General features: G+C 41.7%; 1 protein-coding gene across 7 annotated transcripts in view; it reads right to left on the bottom strand.

Moving 5' to 3' along the window:
• The window catches only part of SPATA13 (spermatogenesis associated 13), a 72,204-nt gene that overhangs the window by 29,262 nt on the left and 15,405 nt on the right, over nucleotides 1-27,537 (bottom strand). For 4 of the 7 annotated variants that reach the window (XR_003571258.1, XM_027884121.1, XM_027884158.1 and 1 more), the window contains exons 1-2: nucleotides 27,270-27,362; nucleotides 12,462-14,258 (exon numbers count right to left, since the gene is read on the bottom strand). Coding sequence is in view for 6 of the 7 variants with exons in the window: in XM_027884121.1 (XP_027739922.1) it covers nucleotides 12,462-14,099 (1,638 nt within the window). In the remaining variant the exon portion in view is untranslated. Of the gene's footprint in view, nucleotides 1-1,726; nucleotides 1,894-12,461; nucleotides 14,259-15,995; nucleotides 16,064-27,269; nucleotides 27,363-27,537 lie in introns of those variants that run through there. The other 3 variants (XM_027884131.1, XM_027884142.1, XM_027884180.1) reach the window with 3 other exon arrangements.

The raw sequence follows: 27,537 nt of genomic DNA, 5'->3' as shown, positions 1-27,537 counted from the left end.
CAGAAGTACAGACAGGTCCTACTATAAACACTGAATTCACGGAATGATATCTTGGAAAGATAACTCTGCACTCACAGGACTTGTTCCTGTGCCAAAGTAGAATGTTACAGGTAACACCAGTAAAAACAATTCAACCAACATACTGTGTTTCTAGACTTTTTACCAAAGCTTGTAGTGACAGGACAGGGGGTAACAATTTTAAACTGAAAGAGGTTGGGTTTAGATCAGATATATGAAGAAATTCTTGACCGTGATGATGGTAAGGCACCAAACAGGTTACCCAGAATAGTTGTGGATGCCCCAACCCTGGCAGTGTTGAAGGCCAAGTTGGATGGCCTTGAAAGTCAGCAGTCTGGTCTAGTAGAAGGTGTCTGTGCCCATGGTTGGGGGGGTTGGAACTAGATGGGCTTCAAGGTCCCTTCCAACCCACTCAGTTCTATGTTACTCCTCTCTTTCACCTCTGGTCAGTGATGAAAATAAACAGTAAGGCTGCAGTCTGACTGCTTGCAGATCCCATGTAACTGTAACCAATACCAAACCAGGCAGTCACACTCCCTCCTCCTGCTCACTCCCACACTCCCGCTTGGTCAGATCTAGAGATTCTGCAGCCAGGAGTGAACTGGGTGAGCAAATTCATACAGTCTGGGAGAAGCTAACTTCCTCTATGCTCTGGGAGGTTAAAGTCATACAGACTACGATCAGAGATACATTATAACACAAATACAGGAAAAACCGATAGTTTTAGAAAGGAAGCTTGGAAAATGAGCATGTTGTTCCTACTTAACAGAACATCTGGCTCACAGGATGAGTCACAAGTATCATAATTGCACTGGTATTACAAGTTCAGAAATAAAATAACCTCAGCTGAAATACTTGTTGAAGGAACATTTTAATGCGTTAAAGTAATACTGTTGTGAATTTTTCTAGCAAAACTCCTGCAGTTTTTCAGAAAAAATATTCTGCTCATAAAAATTTATGTTCTTTTTCCTTCAAATTTCCAATTTCTGGGTATTTCCTTGGCTTTTCCTGACTCCTTTATAAAGAATAGAAAAGAAACTGAAAGCTAATAAATATTCCAAAAACTAGAGGCATCACTTTGTCTGTCTCTGGCTACATTTTGTTCATCTGTTTCAGACCAGATGAAGGCATTTCAGATATTGCATATGCAAAGGAAACATGCAGCCCAGAAACAGCCTTTTACAATGATGCCTGTGACAGAAGACTAATTTTCTGTCACCTTCTTCTCCACTTGCTGTTTTCTGCTGGGCCAGTACAACTCAAATGAGCCTTTTTTAGAAAGCCACCTGATACAGCAGGCAGATGTTGCTTTTTGTTTGAAAGACAGCTTAAGACAAATTTCATAGTATGAATGCACTTCAACCAGTAAGCAGAGTTATTAAACAGTCAATATTTGAACATGATTACTTCACGAAAAATTATCAATGTCATACATTGCTCTACATTCTATTATTTCACTTACAGCATGGAATTTATTCTAAATAGGGAACTTATATAAATTTTGATGTCGGTGGGAAGACACCTGTCACTCAAGCATGCTTCAGTTTCTCTACAGATTTTAGCACAGGATCAGTTCTAATAGTATAATCAATTCAATAGAAAGTTGCTCCCTGACTAGTGCACTGACACAGCTCCAGCAAAGCTGCCCCTTAAACACAGCCCCTCTGAGGTCTGAATAGCAAAATCACAGGTTAAATAAGGTTCTTACCTCAGAATCAGACACAGGTAAAGGGTCTCCACATATGCAGTGACTGAGAAAGGAGTTCATAAGAGTCATTTTATATTTTTGTTTCGCAAAGTCTTGTCCATAGGAGCTACAAATGTGAGCACACTCTCTGCATAACCAGTCAGGCAAAGTTCATCCCATGATCCTGTACTTTTAGACTGAGGGAAGGACACGTCACACGTCATCTTCTAATCTGCTATTTACACCCTTATCTTGAGCAATAACATTTGCAAAGAGAGGACTGTTCTCCTTCTGAAGCACTCCACCTCCAGAGTAGTGATCCAAACGACAGCCAGATTAATCTCTGCTGTACAATAAACAACGCTGAAGGATGTGTGTTTTTAGGCTTAGATCTACAAACTGCACTGAAGAATCCTAATAAAACAGAAAACATAATACTCTCATTGCAAAAATCAGAGGAAATCAGACTGATAATCTCACATTCCTCTAAGTGACCAACTCAAGCAGGACCTGATCAAGTGACCACTTACTAGTAGGAATAAAATACCCAGCACACAACTCATAGGCTCCAGTACTGCAGTCACTTAAGTGTTAAGTGTGGTTCTTGACATCAATGAAAAAATTCTGAGGAAACAATTTCATTTCACCTGAAATTTGTACTGTGCAACACCTGGCTTTATACTTGTGCAACACCACTGACCTCAAATTACCTTCTCCTGATGAATCAGTGGAATCTGATGTTATACAATTATTACTGGTAACATCTACAGACGTGTACGATACACATGGCACTTCATATAGGATGAAAATCAAAATCTCATGCACTCGCTCATGCATTATAAGTGCTGGTCAAAAATTTCAAGGTATTTCGAGATTTCTGAGAAGTTAAGGGCTAAGCTGAATTCACACTGGATTTTCTGAAATTCACACCCACTAGTCCAGCAACAGCACAGGATCACCAATGCTAGCAATCAAGATTATTGTTTTTCTTTTTCCTGACAGCAGCATATTTACAAATACAACTATTTAAAATGAACATTTACTTTGACTCAGACTAATGTTTTTATTTGTTATTGTTCCCTTAGAGTAGGATTAAGGTCCAGATTCCCACATCTAAATTTTGATTCTGCAATGAAGGTATCTGTACATTAGCTAGATGTTAAAGCCGTCATTATAGCATGTAAAAATCTGGGATGAAATTTTTTTGCCTTAACATAGGCACCTACAGCCATTTCAAATGTCCTAAGCAATCTAGAATATCTCCATGGGCCGTATGTCCCATACAATATATCACAGGAACTATGGGAGGCCCGGGCCATCCAGAAGAAGTCTCTGGGGATGAGAGCAAACCTGTCAGGGCATCTCCAGCAGTGCTGGGTCTCCTATGTTTCAGCAATCAAGTTGAACCCCCAGACAAGAGCATCAGCCAAGCCTACAGACTGGATCAGCCAGGCAGCACTACAACCAGGAATCAGGGGCCAAGCCAGATTGCAGGTAAATTTAGATGGTACTACAACTGTGATCCCCAATGCTGTGGGAGCCCTACTTGGTCCCCATCTCCTGCTTCAACAATGTGCAGTTTCCCCACAAGGTGCTTTCCAGCTCCACACAGCTGCCTTTGATACCTGCCCCTCACTGCACTTGACAGCTGTTTTTAGTTGAGCTCAACTTCTAGTGCCACTTTCAGGTGTGCTGTTAATGGTGTGTTCCCCAGGACCCCCTGACCACGTAGGAGGGTATAGCAGAACCTTTCTCAAGTTGCTCCCAGGCAGACAACTACACTGCAGAATCTGGGCCCAGCCAGACCAAATCTGTCCCGTTCTTAGGGACAGGAATCAGGCCCAGACTGATTTCCCAATCCAGGCACAATAGCTTCAACAACTTGATCATTATCTCACTCAACTTGGCACCAGTACAACCCTGTTCCATTTAATGGCACATGACTGCTGTTGGCATTCTCTGTACTCATTAATACCAAGGTAAGCAACATCAGCATCAGGTGTTTAATCACTGAAATCTTAGCTCACTCTTTAGAGTCAGGTTCTCCAACTGTTACTCAGACTACTGTGTACCTTTGAAAAATTCAGCACCCAAAATTGCCTTCAGAAGGAGTGCTGCCCAAGGAGCTTGAGATCTGATCCATACAGTACTGATAAAGGGGTGCTTGTGTGGATGTAACTTTTATCAGTGATATGGCATAAAACTGCCAGTACCTGAAGTTGTATGGCAGGACTTCTGCTGGAGCAGTTATACCAACCATGAATAACCCTTCATCCTATACCCGACCACGCTCTCTTGCTGCAGAGAAAGGCCAAACTAGAAGTCTGACCCAATACAGCCTGCTGCTGGTCAGCTTGCTGCTGTTGGCATGCTTCTGAGGCCTGACACCATGATAGCAAAGGAAAAAAAGGCCTGGGTAATTTTTTTTTTTAATGTGTTTATGCCAATAAATTCCCTAATCAAAATCACCCCTCTATAAATATGTTGATGCCTGTGTACATTGATGAGGCTTCCTGCCCACTGATTCGCATTTCAACCCCTACTATTTGGATTTTTTAAATTTTTCTTTTATGTTCTAAATGTTGAACAATTAATGTTCCATAACATACACATATAGACAAGCATGGAGCTATAAGAGGATGCATATCTCCTTTAAGTTTTTTCCCTACCTTATAATCTGCAGAGAAGTCACAGGAAGGTTGCTATTGGACAAGGACCCCCAGCCTTGCTGGTCTCCAGAGGAAAGAGCGTTCTGGACCCTCTTACACCTTTTTTTTTTTTTCTCCTTAGCTCCACAATAAGTTGCAATACTTCCTGTTTTGATTTCTGTTTATATTTGATCAGCCTGACTGAAATGCAATTTTGCTACCTGCAGCTGCCTATTTCTCATCCAGAGAAAGGAGATAATCAAAATCTAATACTGACTTTACAAGAAATGCATATTCATTTCCAAATGCAATTTATAAGAAGGTATGATAAATTAAACAGATGATGATTCTGACTGAGAATAAGTTACAAGGAAAACCTGAGTAGGCTGAGAAGTTTCAGAACACAGGTACTAGATATTCTCAGTGAAAACTTAGGATGGATAATCAGTCATGTTCTTCTGTAAATGTCAAGGCTTAAAAGCATCACAGTACTTGTGTATGTCAAGTAGGTATCTTTGTAATTTGATCAACAGTATACATTTCTGTGTACATTTAGGGGTCTATATAAAAATGTACACATTTCTTAAACTACAGATATATAATAACAGGTATATAACATATCATAGTTGCTGACTATTAAAAAGGTATTATTTCTGCATAACACAAGAAGTACCAAATGGAACTCAGGAACTCAGTAGTAATCTCAGAATTTATTCTTTGGTTCATACAAGCCACCAAAATTAAAAACGACTAAGTGATCATGACCTAGTTGCCATAAATTATTTTACTACATTCACTTAACAGAGGATAAGTCTGGACATCAGGTCTCCACCCACGTACATGATAAAAGGCAACCTTTGCACTTCTTGCCAAATAACAGTGGGGGAGCATTAGCTGAAGTTCATCATCACTACTAAATGAGATCAAAAGCTTGCTTTATGTTTCATGGACATGATCTTTTTTTTTTTTTTTTTTTGCAAACTGTTGGAAGAGACATAGAGGTTATGAGACTCCAGATAAATACAGAGAAAATTTATTTATTGGTTTTTTTCTGGATTTTATGAAAATATCCTAAAGTGTTACAAGAGCCCAGTGATCCCCTATTGATCCAATAGGCTGACAATTTCCAACAGTGATACAATCACAGCAATAGTTACCATTGAAATTATTGCTTTTACTGTAGAAGAAAGCACACCTTCAGTGACTGCATTTCTGATCACAAACAAACCAAAATTATTAAACCAGTCCAACTCATTTACTAGAAGAAAATTTCCATCTATTCCTTTCTAAATGCAAAGTGCACTCTATTCTTTTTCTTTACATCCCTCCACTTCCTCTGCCACTAGCATCTTTTCTTTTTATTAAGCCTCTGAGAACACCCCACATAAATGCATTGATTATCTATCTCTAGAATACAGAGTGCTATTCAACTGGTGGTTGGAAAGACAAGAAAATACAATCCATAAAACAACTGCAAAAAACCCAACTGCTTAAGAACAAATGCAACTACACCTATACAAACAAGCAAAGCAGAAGAAATCAAAGTAATACCACCATATTCAACATTTAACAGAAGTTTTAGCTGCTTGGAGGATTATCTGCCTTTTCTTTCCCCCTTCTCCCTCCAAAAAATTGTGTGGATCCACAGTTTAAAAATTTGCAAAGCACTGCTTCTGAGGGATACTCCCTGAAGGAATACTGCTGCACAATACCAGCATGAGCTCCTAGAATGGGTGCAGGAAACACTGTGCATTGTAATAAAGGAAAATTACATTGCTGTGCTTTGTGATATGGTAAAATCAACCCTTCTTAGCAACACAAACTGCTGTGGTAAAACAACGAGTTCAGAAGTTTTAGAAACTGTGAAAAATTTATATAATTCTCTTCTTGGGATTTGTTGACACCAAAGCAATTGTGGTGTTCTAATTAACAAATATATCTATAAAACTGTATTTAAAGATCAGTCTATATAGATACAACTCCACACAAAATTTAGCCATCTATGTTCTAAGGCCTTTTAATGCAGGTTTGCTTCATTTAACCTGATCCTTGAAAGCTTGCTTGTCGTAATCAACAATAAAGCATAAAAGCTTTCCCTCTCAGCAATATGCCTTACCAAGGTTAGCGAGTTCACCTTTGTAATATCCATAGTGCATAGATAAGGAGCAGTTAAATCATGTAAGTCACAGAGGAAGCATGGCACTGAACTGGAAATAACAAGCAGATCTTATGACTCTCAAATCTTCTCTTCAGCCTCAAGGATTTCCTTCATCATTTCCTTTCACTCATTTCCAAAACCAAATCAGCTATCATATTTCCAACTGGCAGATGGGAGGAGTTTGTAGGGAAACGTATTTGCTTTGCAGAAATAACCTCATCAGTCATATAAAAATGCAAGTGTGCTAAAACCAGAAAACTATGTCCACTAGTTTTCTGGTGACTGATACTTCAGGATGGCTGGGTGACACTCTTATACTGCCCCTTCTTTACTTCAGTATCTCAACTGGAATAGCAAGCATGTAGTGTATAGAGTATTTCTATCCTCTGCCTCTTTTAGGGGATGTGTAGGCATCAATAACCCCTAAAGAAATCCCTAAATATTTTCTAAATTGACTCAGAACAAGTAACAGGTCTAAAAAAAATATTTCCTTTTATTTGGCAAAACAAGCAACTTCTTCCACTCTGTTTTTGTAATACCCACTGGCGAACCTCAAAAGCCAGATGATAATCACAGGTTGAAAGTGGAACCTTATACTAACAAAGCAAAACATAAAAAGCCATAGGCATCTGTATCTCTTCAGTGTCTCTCCAGACTGAGGACCTGGTTCCTTACTCTCTCCACCCTTCCAGAGCAAAGCCTTATCATGGGATAAGGCCATGGGCAGGTCCCAGCAGCAGTCACAAACTCCAGCTCATGGAGCTTCAGTGGCATGGAGCTGCCTTGGGCAACTCTCTGTCTGCAAATTATTATCTCCTAGAGCATGGACAAGGGGTGAGGCTGCTGTGGCTGAGCCACTGTGCTCGGTTCCCTGCAGCATCCGGCCCATCTCCCACCCTGCCATGGCACCCCAGTACCACGAGCAGCCCAGCAGGCTCCAGATGCCAGAAAGGGGAAATGCAGGTGGCTCAGAGGAAACTCTATAGCTGCCTCTGCTCAATTTGGACATCTCGGCCACCTAAAATTGAGATAGATATTCAGTGCTGACAGTTCGACACCCTGCTTAATGTAAAAAACAAATCACATGGCCAGAAGTGCCATTTGACTTTCTGAGTTACTATTATTACACCTGATCCCAGGGTGAGCAACACATGGGTACTACTGAGGTGCCAGAGGACAGCTACAGCAGAGTGAAATACAGACTCTCTGGAAAGGTAGAGGTGCACAAATTTAGTAAGAAAAAAAAAAAAAAATCAGAGCAGCAAACTGCAGTGGAGTCGATTTGAGCTCTACCAGCATCCACAAACATTTTTGCAGAGATGAGTAACTCCTGTACTTTCCTACAGCTTTCAGGAATGGCACTGCAGAGTTACCTGGTCTAAAATTTAACCTGATGCAGAATTCAGATTTCTGTCATGACTGCCTCGTTTTTCTTCTTCCTAGGAGCGGATACAGCAACAAATGATTACAGGCCATACTGAATGGCATCAGCTCTGTTGCTGTGAGTTGAAAGAGTTTTTGCTGCAATAGGAAGATATTCGTGTCCTTTGAAGGCTCTTTTCTGCATTATTTCAGTGACGGATTCTGTAATTTGGGTTTGCGGCAATTCTCAGTGGTTTATGGTTTAGCTCTGGGCAAGTGCTTCTGGAAGTTGCTCTTTGAGTGACTGGGGGACATTGTGTGAACACTTCCTTGACTTGTGGAGAGCAGCTCAGAGTTTAGTGCAAATCCAATGTCACTTGTCTAACTGAAACCTCAGTTTGCTGTGAGATGCTCTTGAGAGCCTGTTATGGGGCTCTGCTGCTCTGTCCCCAGGCCCTGTAGCCAGCAAGACCAGAGTGCCACTGGAGTGGTGAGCCCTCACTCCAAATCACAAGCCCCTTAGGAGTAAACCCAGTTCAAGAAGTTTCCCCCATTAATTTACTTTACCTAATTATCCTTCACAATTTATCACATTTTCAGTTATACACATTAAGTCGATTAAGCCACACTCTAAACTGCATGCGAATAAACCAGAGGTGAATAAATCCAAAAGAAAGAGTTCAGAGAGCTGAAAGCAGCTAGCTTCCAGCAGTGTGCTCGTTCCCAGCACTCAGGAACTTCAGGTAGGTACTGAAGATGATCATTCTCAGCTCCTGGCTGCTGCTTGCTCCCTGTGGATATTGAAAATAACTACATCTAGCATGAGGACACTCTCTGAGGCAAGAAATAGGGAGGATGAACACTGAGGACAGAGCTAAGTCCTCTCCATATCTGCACTCCTACAGCTTTTCTTCCTCTTCGCCTCCATAAGCTGTCCCCAAAGTTAAGCTTTGTTAAGTTCTGTATGGCAAGAATAAAAATGAGTCACGGACAGGTCTTAGAACATAAAGTATTGTCTGCAAGCAAAATGTGAGTCAACCCTAGTTACAGCAGAGTCACCACTTCAATTTATCATTCACTTATGGTCATGCAGATAAGGTATTAAAGTAATAAAAAGTCTGGTGTACTGCAAAGCCAGATGCCAGCAAGGCACTTTAAATAGCAGATACTCCAAGAGCTTGCGAAAGACTAGGTGAAATGTCAAATAACTTGATTTTTATTTTTTTGTAACAAATTCAGAACAGTTCAGGCAGTCTTAGTGGCTCACATACACCAGTCCAAATCAGACTTTAGGTTTTCATTATTTACAGTGACATGGGGCTACTCTTCGTGAAAGACTATAAGAAACACTCTAAATACAAACTTGTACTTAATCATCTCTTCATGCTACTTAAAAGCAACATATTGAATATAAATGACAGTGGCATGAAGCAGACACTGGCAAAGCCTGGGATGTCACAAATGAGCTTTGGTGACTAACACCTCTGTAGCGTAAGAAGTGCTGAGGCATGGATTCAGGCTGCACTTAATTAGCTCTTCCCTGGGAAGCAGCCTCTGGCAGAACCAAGAACCAAGAAGGCCTAACACTTCCCCTGCTCCAGTCCAAATCCTGCATTTTGGTGAAATGAACAAAGTGACAGAAGACACAGGATCTTAAGATTGAATCACGTAAGAAAAAAAAAAACAAACAAACTACAAACCATCGATTCTGATGAAGGGATACATGCCTTTGTGTGGATACTGCAAAATCAGCTTTACAGTTTTAGGAAAATAAAAGTTAGAAATATTTAATTTCCACATTTAGCAAAATACAGAGATGGACCAAGTTCCACAGACTTCATTTCCTGACTTATCTACTAGATGAGTGGGTAAGTGAATGAACTACATTTGCTTCCAGCTATGGCAGCCAGTCCTGAACAGAGAGCATATTTGAGCCTGACTGGTTAGCACCTTCTAAGATTTATACTGAAATATGTCTCCAAGCCACAATGATTTTAGTGGCTGTACTGGAATACATTATACATGAAATTGGTACAGAAAAGCAGATCCATGAAACATGGAAACAGCGCAGAGTTGCTCATCAACACAGAGTATTTAAGTTCAGACAAAGTCTAAAAAATGTGGGATGTGCATAGCTCAGCACTACATCTCAAATGATTGTTGAGAACAAACAGCTTGGCTGTCACAGGAACAACTTGCTGGGCTGGTACAATTCTGTACTGTGGAGGTGTAAGGTGGAGTTAAAAATGAATTGTAGTCAAAAGTTCAATCCCCAGTGACCTCACTGTGTAAGTATGCAACATACATAAAAGTGCCTACAGGCTGAATACATTTCAATTAAAAAAATCACCCGGCATAAGTAGCTTGGGTACCAAGCTACCTCCATGCTGAGGGAAGTATGCTGTAAAGGAGGAAGTCAGCAATGAAACCCTCCAAAGAAATGGCAGGGAGAAACCAAGCCACTCTCCCTTTTTTTTAGTCACTCTGAATGTCACAGCTTTAGGGTTGTGTACGGGATGAAGAGCATGTGCGATAACAAGAAAGGACAGAGTTTATATCCTTTGCATAGTAAGGCGGAAGTAAACATTGTCCTGCCCAGCTCCTGTTTTCAATCCACAGCTACCACCTCCAAAAACTTTGCTTTTTTGGATTAGAAGAGAGGTCTGGATGCAGCTACACCATCTGGGTGGTCACAGTTATTTGGGTGGTCACAGTTATTTGCCAAACACAAGGGCTCCAGGCAGTGCTCACAGGAGAGGGAGGGGTTACAGCCAAGAGGTCCACCCTGGCCACCGCCTCCTCCATCTTCTGCAGGGCTCCGTCCCACACTGTCCGCCTGCCCACTACACAAAGCCAGAGCTGCCACCAGTGCACAACTCTGTATTTTAGGCAACTGAAGCAAGCATTGAAAGGCATTCATAATTAACCTAAAATATGTCATAATATAAAGCTTGAATTGCATGTTAGATAATAACAGAATGTGCTGTTAAACCTAAAAACTGCAGTAACTTTTATTCACCCAACGAACACACATTCATGTAAAAACTGTACTGGTTTGTCGGGAGTCAAGGGAAAGGACCAGCTGAATTTCCCTTGAGTCATGATAGCAGATCACCACTAGATGGTAGATGAGTAGCATTAATTCTACCTCCCATTTTATTCCTGAGAAATACAGCTGGCATACATCCACACTAGGGCTCTCGCCTCTTCTGGCAGTGTGAAAGTATTTCCTTGCATACAAGTGAGAGTTTTGGAAAATATGGATGGCTGGAGCAGTTCTAGGAGTCCCGAAGAGGAATAACCTCAGAGCCCAAACATTATACACCCTGAGTTTATTTTTCCTATCTTACCATTGCTGCAAACACTATAATAAACAAACTCGCTTTTCTCCAGCAAAAGGACAATACTGATAAGCTCTGTAAATATTTACAGCTAGTTCGAAAAACCTGTGCCAGGCTTTTAAAACTAGGACAGCTTCAAAGACATTAAAAAACCTGACAGCGTGAAAGGCTGAAGCTTGAGCACCTGCAGCATTACCTTTGTCTATCTCATACCTAAGGTTTAACATACTTCTAGTCAAACTGAGGTGGCTTAAGAGCTATATTGGCTTTATTTTGCAAATGGCTTGCATATTCATATATATCCAGAGGGATTTTTGCCCAGGTGTACTTTTCCCAATGGTTAGCAAACCTTTCACTGCTACCTCACCCCAGGTAGCTCAAAAACCCATTACTGGGGCTGAGCTAAGCCTCACTGCTCCAGACAAGTGCAGGATATGTCAGACAGCTCTTCACCAACACTGCCAAATCACTGCAACTGCTCCAGTGCCAACTCACACCATGGTTGAGGTGAGGACACAGTGTTACCACGTGAGCTTACCTCAGAGGTGCTGCAATATATCTATCTACCCATCAACTGAGAGTGTGAAATCATACATTAGGCACAGTGAAACAACAGTATCTTCATCAGAACAACAGTAGCAACACATGCGGCCCAGCATCTAAAGTACTGCTGTCTGCAACTGGCGTGCAAATAAATAACCAAGCAGTTTACCCTCAGCATGGCTATCACTGCACAGTGAAAACACTGGATAAAACCGAATGCTTAAACCTCTGTACTGTGTCTTTCACGCCACAGCACTCTACAAATATTACCATCTTCTGCAAGGTTTCCACAGGCAAAGTGTTTTCCAGTGAGTCAACACTACTTCAAAATATATGGACTCTTTAAAGACCTTTCATCTGCAAAGGAAATACAGCCAGACTCTGCTCAAGCTGGTAAAATCTGACAAGACCACATGACAAGGTGGTGTCTCTGCAGGGTGCAATAAGCTGCCCTTGAATTACTTTGCTGCCAAAACTTTCTTTGATATTAATGTACAGAGCAAAAATAATTTGACATTAGCATCCAAAGAGAATATATTAGAGCAAATAATTGCTGTCGGCATATTTTAGCAATAAAAAACTGCAGTAGCCATTAGTTTGCATTGTTTTGCATTAATAAAAACAAAACCTAATATATATATATATATACATACACACACATATATATATATATTGCTTCTGAAGGATTTTGCTTTCTTTCTTACCTCTTCCTTTTTCTCTTCAGCACCAGAGGCTAAATTGAGGCTCAGTTGAGAGTGGCTGCTTATGCCACTGTCTTCATTTCCGTCATCGTAGTACACAGTTTGCACTGAGTCCTGGAAGCAAACAGGATTCCTTCCCAACTTCAGCCCTGGTACCTCAACTCTCTCCTCACTCTCCGATGAGCTCAGTGACAATGTGCTGTGATGGTTTTGACACTGGAAATTCATACTGCACTTGACCTTCCCTGCTGTAGGACTTTGAGGCTTTGGAGTAATCGGCCTGACTGGAACATGAGGATTTTCAGCTTCGTCTGTAAACTCCTGGGTAGCTTTTGGTTCATCTGAGTCTGAATAAAAGACTTCATTGGGAAATGGACTAATGTCATTCAGTGTGGGTGATAAGCTATCAGAGTCTAGGATACCCGATGACGTCCTGAGGCTTTTGTCTTCAGCAACAGCTACATTCATTTCGGCCTCTTTATCCTGAGCAACCACAGGGCTTTGCAGACAAGGTGTTCCCTGCAAGGAAGAGTCTGGACTGGATACTGGGGAGGTGCATCTCTTTCTGTCATGATCCGTGCTGCTGGAAACCCTGCGGGAGTAGTCATCGTGCAGTCTGCTGTTTGACCTTGTTCTCTGGGACTGCTCAACGGGAGGAGGAGCCGTGCTCTTAGAGGCATCCTTCTTCCATGTGACATCTGTAACGTTACTGACAAGTTTCAAAACTCGATCAAAATCCTTTGCCCTGATAGGGCTCTTCCATCGTTTGGATCTCCTCTCAGGGTTTCCACCACTTTTCTCTGAGTCAGCAGAAGCAACACTCACAGTCCTTGTTGGCATCTGTTTTTCATTTGCAACCTTCAGATCAGCAAGGTTTGAGGTGGACTTCCGTTTGAATGAGCTTTTTTTCAGAAAGTTCAAATTATCTGAGCTTTTGCTTCTCCGATAAATCATCCTGTTGTTTTCAGAGTCTTTCACCAAAATCTCACAGATCTTTGGTTCTGCAATGACAGGTGATGTTGGCCTAACACAGTTGTGATGACTCTGGACTTTATCTGTGTCTAGCAAGTTTATGCGGCCAGCACCATAAGCCCGCCTGATGCTGCGCGAACGATGAGTGTTCCTAAGGAAAGACTCATCGCTGTCCTCCGCATCAGAGCAGTCAGAAGCTAAACCATCCACTGCATTCTGGAAATCATGTAGAGGCCCCGAATAGGAATATCTGTTAGGCTGAACTCGCACCACTGCCCCATTTGAGCCATGCTTGCCTACGCTGTTCTCATTTACGATGTCTGAGCATTCCCTTGTTTTAACTTCTTGCAGAACTGACGATTTCAACTTCTTGAAAGAACCCATTTTTCTGATGGAAGAGAAGGCATTCCACGTGGATGAGTTGCCCATCAAAACCAGAGAACGAGGCCTGTCAGAGCTGGAATTAGCCCGTTTCCGAGGGGTGGTGAAAAAGCGCATGATTTTGGAAGGGCTGAGTTTATCCTCTTGAAATTCTTCCTCATGACTGTTGCTGGTGTTGTGTCCCCCATCACGACTGACACAGGCAGTCTGGTTTTGGGGCTCTTTATTATCCATAACTATACAAGTAACAGTGGTGCCATTTCCACAGCCATTCGGAAATGTTGTCATGCTCTCGATGCTGTACGCACGGAGTCTCAGGCTGGGGTAGCTCAAAGTGACACTGCTGTCTCCAGCAGCTGATCTCGCTGCCTCCCCTTCATCTGCTGCACCTTGGTTTGTCTTGCTTTCACATCCACTGGGTGAGCTGAGCTCCTCAGGTGGCACTGCCTGCACCAGGAAAACAAAAGCCACCGTTAAGACATTTCCTTACAAAGTACCCAACTAAAAGAAGCTTGAGCTCTGTTGCAGGAAATAAACACACGCACAAAATTAAGGAGTTCTTTTATGCCAAACAAAGGTGTGTTGCAGGGGTGCAGAGAAGGTATTCATAACTCCTCGAAGTATACCTTAATTTGCTAGCAATTTAAGAGACCAGAATAATTTCAATATGTGCTTGTTTCTCTAATGCTTAATCAGCTAATAAATTCAGTATGACTACCACATCTACCTTACAATGGTAAATACAATCCTCATACACACTTAGAGAAAGAAATCCCCAACAACAGCAATCCAGTCTTCCTCCTCAAGTGCTCAGCCCCAAGACACATATTTGTTTTCATTCAAAAAAACAATCATGTTCATCAAGTGACACCTAATTCTCAAACAGTAGGCAAAAGAGATGAAAACATAGTAACTTTTCCTATGTTTGCTGCTGTCGGAAGGCTATGTGACACTTTACAGTCTCGTCTGTCCGCAGGCAAATAAAAACCTAAAAACTTACAACGAGTGCACAGCAAAGTATTTTTCCCTACCAAAGACGACAAGAATCAGGAGTAATACACACAGAAGCCACCCTATCCTGTCCTGACAGCGAGATGAAAACTTTAATCTGACAGTGACTGGAGTGTCTAGCACACGCTGTATAAGGAATCTCCCGCTGAGCTAGACATGGGAGATCCAGCAGCCCAAATCACACTCCAGTGTTTGGACCAGCGGCCATGCCAGGGGGCTTTGAAGAGAAGGCAGGCGCTTGCCCCACCATGCTACACAACGTCTCAAAACCCCTGGGATGCCCAGTCTGAAGCTGGCTCCACCTTAAAAACAAAGCTCACGGTTCTTTCTGCAACGGGTAGTGGGATCTTCGCAAATTTGCCACGGTGAGGTGGAGGCGAAGGGGGGATTCCCTCCTCGCCCCGAAACAAGGAGAGAAAACACACAGCTGTGCTTAGGGGAAAGCGGCAGCCTCGGCCCCTTCTTTGTCTTCTACCCACCCGAAAGGCCGCGGGGGCTCGGGGGGCCGGCGGGGATGGGGGCTGCGGGCGATGCGGAGGCGATGCACCAGCCCGCCCAGGCTTCCATCACGGGGAGAGCGCAGCGAGCGGCCCGGGGCGCCCGGCAAGTCCCGCACATGCAATCGCCACCTCCCCGTGAAACGCGGCAGCTGCGCAGCCCGTGCCCGCTGGTTTTAAGGCTGCTCCCTCCTGAGCGCACTTGGAAAGTTTTGCGAGCCTCCGTTCATCCGCGGATAAAAGGACTCGCTTGTGCTTCAGCGAGACGCCTGAACTCTCCCTCGCCTCTGGTTTTTAATCCCCTTCTCTCACGGGGTCACGGCGGAGCCCAGCGAGCGCCCAGGCAGAGCAGAGCCGGGCCAGCCCCGCCGCTCCGGCACCCGGGGCCGGACAAAAGCCCGCCGGGCAACCAGCCCTCGGCCTGCCCCTGCGCCCTTGTACCGCTCGCAGCTTTCCACGAGGGAAAAAAACACCGAACGATAAATGAGCAGAAGGCGCTGCTCTCGGCAGAGAAGTTCCCACACAAAGCGGCTTTGGGAGAAACTGCACCTGAGCGGTGCAGAAGGGGAGCGAGGGAGAGGCGGGAGAACAAACACAGATGAGATCTAAAACTCAGCTCGCAGCGTGGAGGCTGCAACAGCTTCCCCGGGAGGCGGCCCCGGAGCACCGTCCTTACCTGGGGAGAGCCGGGGAACCCCGCCACCACCACACCGCGTCCCCGCTGCCACCGCCCGCTCCCGCATCGCTATGGCAGCGGCGGCGGGGCGGGGCGGGAACCCCCGGCCGCCCCCGCCCCGAGCGCTCCCCGGCAAGGTCTGCTCCGAGTGACCGCCCCCAAGTGACTCCCGCCGGGTCTCCAGCGCGGCAGCTCCTGAAAAGGAGCCTCGCTTCCTTCTGCCGTGCGCGACGGCGGATCCCTGCCATGGAAAACACTCGGCCACGCAAGGATGATCACGTTTAGTGCCTCCAAAATTTCCTCAATGGTGCCCCGCCTCTCCTCGGCGCTCACCGCGCGACTCTAGGTCTGTTGTGCTCTGCTCACCAGCGCTGTTTGCAGCGGGTCATAGCACGGCCCACTGGCCAAATTTATGCTCGGTTACCAGGCTGCCTTTCTGTCCAAAACCTGGACAACTTTTTGGCTTGCTGCTTTTCCTCAGACTTTATAGCAAGAACAACATTCTATGCACAGTCAGAACAGAGTTCATCTACTACAAGGAAGATTTTGTGAGACCGTGTCTTAAAGCCGTTGTCATGATTCCTGGCAAAGACCCATTACAAATGATAGTCCTTGCTCAAATAGTTTATCGTCTAAAAATATTTCTTGGACTAGAAGTGTAGACATAATTAAAACTATTTTAAAGTAGCTCAGATAAGATACACTCTATCTTGTCCCATTTTCATTTGTATGACAGAACAGACGCCCTAGAGAACTAAGGAAGGCCATCAGCCCCACTGCCTCTCCTCCGAGACTGGTATGACTGCACATGCTGTATAATTACTTCTCTGGAGAGCAGTACAGACGCTCTCAAAGGCAAGGTGTAGTTAGGGGATGAGGCAAACAAATGGGCTTAAGGGATACAGGTCAAATGAGGTAGCAAATAACACTGGGAGTGACCACAGGACTCCCCAGCAGTCAGCAGCAGCAGGCACAGCCTTCCACCAGCCCTGTTCTTGCTGGCCACAGCTTTCTGGGACACCTCATGGAATAAGGGAGTTTGGAATAATGACTCCAATGAGGGGGCAAACTGTTTGCTTTACAGTGCTTAGCATGGGAAGCAAAGGAGACATAAATGGAGATTAAGGCTGGAAGTGCTGACATTGTATAGAGACAGTCCATATGGACCATGGCTGATGATCTGTGTTAGCTTAGGACTGTCTAGGGGAAGTTCTCAAGTCAGTGCAGACAAGAACTGTCTGCTTCAGACCTTGGGAAAGGGAAGTCTCTGAAGGGGGACTCAGTAAAGGTGATGAAATGGCCAAGAGAATGACATTAGTGGTATCATTATGGGAAATGTTTCACTTATATGAGACCAAAAGTGTGTCAGAAATTAAGTTTAAAACCACTTTCCACAAGTCTTATAAACTTGTCTCACAGCCTCCCTGGTATCTATACAGGTTTGTGCTGGTCACTTGATAACTTCTAACAGTGTTATTCAAGCCTTCAGTGGATTTATGTTCCTGTATTTCTGTACATTCCTTCCATAAATATCACAGGTGTATGCATCGTACTCATTTTGAGTATACTTTTTAATCCACAAGCCCTCTCAGAGAAGGGAACCCCCAGTTCCTCAGATGTCCTCTATCTAACAGTTGGACAAAAAGACAAAGCAGAGAAAACTATTGAGCTGAATTAAGCCACTAATTTGGGTCTCTCCTTTATCTTGCCAGCAGTGTGTCTGAAACCTAAGAAATCCTGATAACTGAGATCTGAACCAGTCTTTTAAACATACTTGAAACTCATCAGCAGGCTAAACAGGCTTGAAGAGCTAGAAATGACAGAATAAGGTGTTGACGGACTAACAAAGTGCTCCAAAGAACTTAATTTCCTTAGAAAGCCATACTAAAACTCATTTCAGATAGTTAAGAATATATGCTATATGTTGTATTCTTTAAATGTCACTATGTTTAATAAAGGAAATACCTTGAAAGTTGCAATTACAGAGATAACTGTATCTAGTCAATTAGATGTTTGACAATTTTCTAAAAGTAAATAGTTTTAATCTTCCAGACTTGCTTATCATAGCTTTTCTACTGGTAGTATGTTAAAACCCTCTTCTGACTCTTGCAGCTTCATTGATTCAGTCTGTCCTTCCATACGCACATAGTATTCAGAGAAGCTCAGATGCAGTACAATAAGGAGTGTGTTTGAGAGCAGGATTAACTTCTTGTACTGGGGACCAATAATTGCCCAAATCTTTTCCTAATCTATTTTTGGTGATGGTGATTTTTAAAGGCTGGTAAATGTATACAGTGTTCAGGACACCAAGGTCTAGTAAAATGACGCAAAGTAAAATTTACCAACAGGACTGCCCTGAGAAAAAACAAAAATCCATTTTCTGACTATAAGCTTGAACACTTTTTAGTTTCTTACAATATTTGAAGAAAAGCAAGCCACAGTGTTTTCTCAAAGTTAGAAACTAAAGTAGCTTTATTCCTTCCTATATTAAGGTCCTTCCTATATTAAGGTCCTTCCTATATTAAGGTTTTTTCTACTGTCATAAAAAAGCAAAATGAGAATATTAATACTCTTTGCCACTGAGAATGCTTAGTAATAAGGACAAATTCATAGCACTTGCATAGGTATTTCTGAAAAACTGAGCTACATACTGTGTTATTTACAGGCTCCACATGAGTAATATTTTTACCTCCAGATGAGTAACAAAGGCTGCAGCGAACAGAGGAGCAGTGCCAGCAGTACATGTTATGGTTGACCAAGTACAGCAATTTATGAAGAGAGGAACTTTGAGAACAAATTCCAGATTGGTATATGCGTGAGATTTTTAATAGTGTTTTGACATCGCACTTGGAGGTACAAAAATGAAATGCTTGTTTTAGAAGCTCTAAGTCTGTACTTTAAAAGAGGTTTAATGCACATGTGACAAGGAATGAGAAGGATTATTCCAAATGTAATACAGGTGGGAAAGGATTACAAAAAATGTGACATAGGAAAAAGAATATAGTTTTAATGATGAAAGAACAATCTCCCCCCCCCCCAGCTTTTAGTTGGTAGTGATGCATCTCTTGACTTTTTCAGAATAGCAAAGGGCACATTTATGTAATGAAATCACTCACATAAATCTAAAAAGTCTAAATGAGACTTGTTCCATCTACTTTAGAAATCCTCTTTTACTCCCTCAACACTGTTCTTTCTTGTTTCTTTCATAAATAATTTCTAAAAGTGTATTTCAAAGTAGTGATTTTTTTAAAAAGGTACTCTTAAAAGAGAGTACAAACAAAAAGAGCCAAAAGGAATCATTTCAGGAAAACATAAAAGGTTTTGTCCTATTTCCACAGCTACTGGGCAAGATGGCAAAGGAAGTGACTCTCTAAGACATACTCTAATAAGTGACAAAATTTAATTATTAAGATGCAGGATTACTGAAAGAAGAGATCCCTTTGCTTTAAATGACAGTGTTTTTCCAGGCCGCAGTACATAGCTAAGGCTCCAGTTGTGCAATTTGCGCCTTCCTTTTAGATCCCAGGCAAAGACTCTTCTGCAAGCAATTAACCTCCAAGGAATCTTTACACACTGACAGGTCCCACAGGGGGAATTAAGCTGAGTCATATATCTATTGAAGCTAATGGCAACTCCCCCACTGACTTCACTGGGAGTAGGATCAAGATCTCCATTTGTCCAGTTTGGAAATAAGAGAAGAGTAATGTATTTGTGTATGCAAGCTCAAACTAACATAGGCTGCTAATTATTTTCATCTGTTTCTTATATAACATGACATTAGTGTAGGATTTTTCTATTTGTGTATATCTGCAACCAAGCTAGTAATAATAAATTGAAAGGGATTTTCCAAAACCAAGACCTTTGTCATCTTGGCACTGAAAAAGTTCAAGATGACAAAATGAATCACACTGCTAAGAGAAACACTGAAAGGACAGCCTGTTAAATTGCTGTATTAACTTCTTAATTTGCCCAGTGAAAGTCCCCATTGCCCTCGTGCAGAAGGCTGGTGTGCTGCTTCTGAAAGGCCAGTTCCACTTGCATTTGCTTTGTTGCTGATAAAAGCAATTACTGACCCAAGTGAGAAAAGTTTATCACAATTTGGTCTAAATCACAATACACAACAAACTGTTTGTCCTTCTAATCTTCCTTTAAATGTGCTTTGCCAAGACTGTTTCACTGAGCTTTTTCAACTCTGTTAAACACAGAGACCAGTTTAGGGAGAGCACAATAGTCCAATGGAGTGACGCCATCAATGAAAAATGACCCTTGTGTACCAGGTTACCATTATCCCATCTCCGAGTTGCTCTTACTCACCCACCTACACCACTACAGCTGCATGCAACTTAATGATGGCTTCAGCCTTTCAGGCAGCTAGACTGCTATTTACAACCCCACGGGGTCTGACTGTGATGCTATTCTTTCTCCCCATCCTCAAGAGGCATTATTCAGACAGCATGACATGGAGAGATGGCTGGTACTACAGAAGAGCAGTTTCCAATAAACAGATCATTGTGTTTTAACATAAAGAAGACTTCCAGTTACCAATTAGGAAGGCTGAATTCCACCTTTATTTTGTGTCTCACAAAGTATAAGAAGTAGTATGGAAAAGGACTGTGGAGATGAAAAGTATACAGAAACAGGAAGAGAGAGATTAGTCAAGAATTTATTTTCTTCTTTTTTTCTTTTTCCTACCCTATATATTTTTCATTTTCGTCTTGTCTTGAAAGAAGTTACATTAGGTTTTCTGTTGGATGTATATTGAAATGAAAGGGAGTAGTTGGCAAGAAAGGGTGAAATTTCAGAGTTAGGATTGTCCCACTCTGCAGACTTTTGCTTTCTCTTCCTTCTTTGGTCTACCTACCATCCTTTCCTATGTCACACCCCTGACTGCGGAGTCTGATGGCCCTACGGCCATTATGTATTTATTTTCCTTGCTCGAAGTAATAGCATGTAAAAATGACAATTAGGAGCTCTTTATCAAGCTTCTTCCCCACCCACTTAATTACCCTGCCATCCCCTCTCCTCTGTTCAAAACTGTTCTTCCAGAATTACCTGAGGATATGAAGGTGTCTTGCTATGCAATCAGGAGGGGGAAAAAAAAAATCAGTGGAAGATTAAATACATAGAGAAACGGCCTTGAGGAGTTGGAGGGCTGAGGACCACCTGCAGTATATGTTTGACCGTTTTTGTGTGTGAGCTACAGCAAGGGGCTGTGCATGGGTTTATTTGATTTCAAAGTGATGTTGCTTCTCCCTGGACTCAGGGAGGAATCACAAGCAGTACTCCATGCTCACTTAAATCGTTCAGCTGTGCTGAAGGGAGCAGGGATACAGCGGTGCTGCAAGAGTACAGTGTCTGTCAGACACCAGAAAAGCTAGAAATGCTTTAAAACTGAAGCAGATAGTAGACTTTGTTAGGAATTATGCCATATCAGTAGAAATTATGTAGTTACATAAGATCATGGTGCTTGTGATGCTTATTATAACAAAATAAGAGGTCTCAGCACAAGAACTGGCCCAGCGTGACACAACAGAAATACCCACCTGGTTACAGGGTGGCTGCAGACCTTGGGTTAACTCCATTGCAGCCTGAGCAAAAAACCCTGAGCAATTACAGCTTTTGATATGTTCATGAGGGCAGAACAGTGAATATCTTAGTAAGATTAAGAAAAGGGGAAACAGGTTGCATTTGGTGGGAAAGATTGGGGCTTCTTATTGTTGTTATTGTTGTTACTGATTCATGTTGTTCAAGAACCACGCAGTCGTTTGGATTTTTTTTTTTCTCAATTAATATCAATATTTTTCTTTCTTTAGTCTCTCTCCACAATGACAAACTTGCTATCTCTGTTACAGTCTGAACTAAATTAACATTCATGGGCATATTTCTTGTGCAAGAAGATTGAATTACCATTTCTACCACGTTTCTCTTTCTTTCTCAGACAAAAAAAGTCTTGCTAATTCTACCTTTGGTTTGTCATTTTCTACTTTCTGTTTGAATTTACTCTATCAAGAATGCCATGAAATTGAAAAGCTAGAAAAAATTAATTTGACCAAAGCAGATGACAGTGAAGTGCTACAACAACATTTATGTGCTGGGTTTTTTCAATAACATTTGTTCTCTGAATTTATCCTGCCTGAAAACTTCAGAGCAATGATAAGCCTTCATTTAACAGTCATTCTTCTGTTTTTCTGCTGTTGTAGTAACTAATTTTTTTTTTCATTATTAATTCTAAAATCAAGAGTATTATTTAAAGCATGGATAATCAAATTTAAGAAAACTGTCTGTTTACTTTGTCTGGAAAAGAAGTTACCTAATTTTAAAGATGCAGAAAACACACAATGCTGCTCACTTGAAAACTTATTTGTCTGGACATAGAATCAAGACACAAATTTATATTTTAGTCTAGTCTACCTGTCCTGTTAAAAAAAACCCCAATCAACCATATATATTAAACTAGAATGTTTATCTGCAGGATAGTCAGGGAAATATCTTACAGTCTTATGTTGTTTGTCATATTAAAATTTTTTTTAATCAATACAAATAATAAATACTGACTGCCTCTGTAAGATATTGCAGCTGCAAAAGTTAGATTTCCCACATTTTGGTGGGAAAGCAGATGATTATTTTTAAGATCAGACATTGGAATCATGCAACTGTCTTCCTATTAGAAGAGCATGGAAGAAAACCAAACTTTATTAGCCAGAGATGGAGCTAGTTGTGTTTATCTAAGGTACCAAATGGCATAATTGCCTGAAGTGGGTGGACTGGAACCACTGCTCCAAGAGCCCTTTATGGCCATTGGCTTAGACACCCATATTCCTACAACTAGTGGTAAAACAACTCTGGATTTTACCAGCACCAAAAGTAATGGTAAACTATCTGAAAAGAGGAAACCCCCATTTCAGACAGGAAAGATGTCTTTATGACTGGGGCTGGGGAAGACAGATTCTGGATTTTGTTTCTCTCTGACCTTGGCAGTTCAGCATACTTTTCTCAGCTTAAGTGCCATATGTGTAAAATATGTGATGACAGGAGTAGTACCTTATAACCTATGAGTCTGCAAGGACCAATCCATCAATGCTTCTCTGGCACTTTGATGCTTACAGTGATGAGAGCTATATAAAATGTACACACAGGGAAAATAATCCATTATCTACCCATGCAGAGGACAAAACCTAAATTCCAATTTTTTTAAAAGAGTTCAGATTCAAGTGCCTGTTTCAAGACTCAATTGATTATTTTGATGATGGCCCATTAATCTTCTAAACTGGAATTTGCAGATTTGGCTAATAATTTATGTCTTGTAAGAGTGCAGGATAGCTCTGAACCTGAAAGATTACACATAGCCTTACTACAAAAGTTAATTTATGTTGATGTCCTGTCTTTACCTAAACGTTGCAAACAGCAAAATGGACACTTTGGTTCCTGTCAGTGTCACTGTGCTTTTTAAAAAGACCTTGTTAAACTTCAGGATGAGAAAACTGATTAAGAAAAACCCAAAAGCCATTCCCTCAACAGCCTTGTGTACGTAATTGAACTACTAAGCTGGAGATGTGAGCCATGTTTCCAGTTCCAGTACTAAAGGGAGGTAGTTTGCACTAATTCTGTCCCAGGGTCTGTCTTTTATCTAAGCAATACCAAATACCTGAGTCAAATCTCTTCCCACCTCTTGCTTTTCATGGCATAATTCAGCAAACTTTGTTTCTGTGCCAGGACAGGAATGGCTGCTTTGTTATCTGTTACCACATGCTGACCCAGAGAAGCTGTTGCTCCCCATAGATCACCTACTCCCGTTCACATCATCTCCTTCGATTTACTTGGTCCCTAGAGATGAGGGTAGAAGTGATGGCTCCTAGCAATCTAAGAGTATGCTGCCTGCCACCTGAGGGGAGAGATGCTGGACATGCCTTCTGCTTATTCCTGTCAGGCTGTGAGTTGAAGCAGCTCCCCTGGCTGCACCCGAGCTGTTGCTGGGCAGGAGGTGGAAGTAAGCATCCAAGAGCAGGAAGGAGAGTTGGAAACGCTTCCCAGAAGCAACAAGACTCCTGAAATGGCTCCAGACTTGAAATTTTTCTCAGGAGCTACCCAAGAGTGCTCTGAATTGGAAAGGGCTGGGGGAACATGCAGTTTCCCTCAGCAATTCCTGCATGATGTGTTTCTGACAGAGGATACCAGAATGTGTGGGTGTGAGGTGGGTGTGTGGGTGGTGGTGCTGCGTGGGTCCCTGTAGCAGATTCACAAAAGAAACACAAATAATCACCAAATTCTGTGGCAATGTCACAAACAGGAAATATTTTTCAGTATGTTCTCTGGAAAAGTAGAAAAATACTTCCTCCATAAAATAGTTAATTTAATTTTTCTTATGAAGCATTGTTGTGTCAGGTTCCAAGATTACAATCAATCATTAAGGTAACTAGAGATTTTAATCTGCTTTGCATTCAATCTATGATTCAGTTTCAATTCCAGCCTCACCACAAAATAATACAAATATAATCATGATGCAGAGATACTGGGATTGCTGTCTACCTCAAAACAACCATTTGTAAAATAACTCAGAAAAGATGCCAGCCACCTAACTCATTTTTGATGCAGCGAAAATCTTGGCAGGCTAATGTATGCTTGCATAGTTAGTCAGTCTCATTTCTAGGATGAACCCTGCATAAAGGCTAACGTCTAGTACTGTGCTGTAAACAGTTGGTTTAAAGCCTGTTTTCACCAGTCTCTGCAGCAGCAGGGAACAGGGCCTCCCTGTCCGCTCCTGCAGCCAAGCCATATGCAGCATATGTTCAGCTGAGACACTGCTGACACCCCCTGTCAGCATCTGGTAATTTTCCTAGCAGGGACATGACTTAGATGAAAGTTTTAACTCTGAATGTCCTGAAGAGCCATAGGCAAATAACATTCCAGAATAATTGTTTTAACCAAAGAGCGAGACCTGCACCTTTACAACCAGTCAATTTCAGCAGACTGCAGTATCATCTTTATATTTGACCATATCAAGAGAAGATGCTTCATTTATGAGAAATTCTGCTATCAATCAGCTCATAAACAGCTCTTGTTCAGTGTTCATCCTTTAGAGTCACAGATACTGCTGCCAAAGAAACTCTGAAATAACAGCCATCCTGCTCCGTGCATAATATTTTACGCCTTGGTTTTCCAATACTTAAGCAAAATATTCTGTACAAAAATCCACTTGGAAATCATTCAAATTATTTCACTCTTCTGAAGCCTAAGAAACCCTTCAACACTTCAATTTCTACTAAATCTTTCAATATCCCAATGAAGCATGTTCTCTTTTCTCATCAGTCTTGCTTTTCTCATTGTTTAGGGCACCACAGCTACACCACTGTTACTAATAGAAACCAACATTTAACTTTTAGCCAAATATCATTTTACTGGAACCTCTAAGATTTTGAGAGCTTATTAGTTCAGATTTAGCCCAGTATTAAATGAGAGAGACTGAAATCCAGGCTTTACAGCAAGTATTAAACAGCTTTGCTAATACATAGTAATGAAAAGCAATTAGCATACGACCAAGCCCTGGCTCATTTCCCCTAACTGGGAGCTGTTTACCCAGGGAGGATATTGAGTACTTATGACTACTTTCTGCTACAGTATTCTTACATGGGATCATGTGGTGGTTTCATCCTGTGCTGAAAAGTTTTGGAAAATACTTCACTGGCATCAGCAACCTACTTTTGTTCCCATAAACTTCTGCCTATTTCTCCACTTTGTCTTAATGGGTAAACAACTCTAAATTTGTAAGTGTTTTAACTTAGCTAATTGTGCTTAAAGTTACACAGAAACCTCTCTAATTTACCAAAGACTCCAAAAAGCTAGGTTTTGTTTGGGTTTTTTTGCTTATTCCCCAGAAAAAACACGGCAGACAACTTGATGGCCATTACTCCAGGAAAACTGACAGTCAGCAAGTTGCTTAATCCACAGTTTACTTGTGTACTGATTTCATACCCCGGGTTCAGTTAAACTACATTGCTAGAGTTGTGATCTTGCAAACATTTTATGTAGGTAATTCTCCAATACTGCATGCTTAAAATCACACTGATTTCAAGAGATAATCTGCAATAAATGTGTGTGCAACCAGTAGTTTAATTGTTGGAGTAAGGGCAAAGGCAACGATGTGATTACTTACTTTCAGAAGATATGTTTATTAAACATCCAAGTGTATTTGAATTAAAGTGAGAGTCCTCCAACCGTCACTAGAACAGAACAGTGCCCTGGGCTTTTGCCAACCTGAAGTATAAGTCTGAAAGCAAAATTCAAGTTTAATTTTTAGTTCTGAATCACCACTGTTTGCAGTAATACCAGGACCAAAATCAAAGAGCATCTCTTTCCTGGCCTAGCAGAAAAGGCAGGGGCTGCAGGTTTGGAAGTAATTTTCCTTGTTTATAGAAGGAATTAAACCACATTACTTAAAGGTTTCAGGTCCTATTTTTTGCTTCCAAACAATGAGAGATTATTATTCATCTGCATATAAAACACTGAGAATAGCTTTTTAGAAACAGTATGTTACAACACTTTTTCTGTGCCAAATAAATCTGAATTTACAACAAGACCAATGGTACCCTGTTCACCTGAAACAAGTTTCCAAGAAAGAGTAATAGTTAATACTGTAGTTTGCACAGACTACACCACATCTTGGTCTCATTAAGATACATTTGGTCAGCATCAGATTAGATTAGTACCCTTTGTTAAAGCCTGCCTTTCAAAATGCCTGACTGACAGTACAGGACAGCCCAGTGCTGTTGGTGACACCACACACTCCCACACAGCCACCAGTGGCTCAGCAATGTGGCTGGGTGGGCTTCTGCCCGAGGGGAGTCCAGGAAGCTGGGGTAATGCCAGAGAATTTTCCCCCCAGTGCCACTGCCAGTCAGATCCCCTTGAAGTTACAGTGCACAGAGCACCCCGTTGCACGGTGTGTGAGCTCAGGGATGAATAATGCTCAGTTGGCTTTGCTAGATGAACTACACAGATTATCTGCAACTCTGAAAACCAGATACACATTAACAGAGTGGCAAACCACACTGCAGCCAACACACAAAACTTTCAATATTAGTCTCAGTCATGGGTTTGCACTTAACTAGAACAACTAATAAAACCATAGTTATAAAATGCAATTAATTACCAGCATATATACCTAAATGGTTATGCCTTCCAGTAGCCACTAACTTCGAGATCTGCTCTTCTGGATAATATTTAATCTAAATGTATGAAAATCCATTGCACAAAATATTGTCCAGTTACAGTACAAACCTTTTTCCAGTAAACCTGTCTGGTTTTTGAAAGAGCCTGTTGTTGCCCGGATTCTGGGCTCAGTCCTGCTGAGCACCCTGTAAGTCCTTAAGCGCTGCTGGAGGAAAAAGGACTTGGCACGATCCAGCAGCAGTCAGTACCTTGCGGGATTGAGTCTTAAGTTAATATATAACAAACGGCTGCACAGTGGTCTGTGAAATCAACAAGTTAAACATACACTTAGAATAACTGTAACAGAGAAGAAAGAATATTTACAGGAGCATTTCCT

The sequence above is a fragment of the Empidonax traillii genome, unplaced genomic scaffold (genome assembly GCF_003031625.1).
Source record: "Empidonax traillii isolate 1590-97213 ecotype Southwest subspecies unplaced genomic scaffold, ASM303162v1 scaffold9:size3134949, whole genome shotgun sequence".
In the NCBI taxonomy this organism is placed as follows: domain Eukaryota; kingdom Metazoa; phylum Chordata; class Aves; order Passeriformes; family Tyrannidae; genus Empidonax; species Empidonax traillii.
This window is presented reverse-complemented; position numbering and strand designations above follow the sequence as displayed.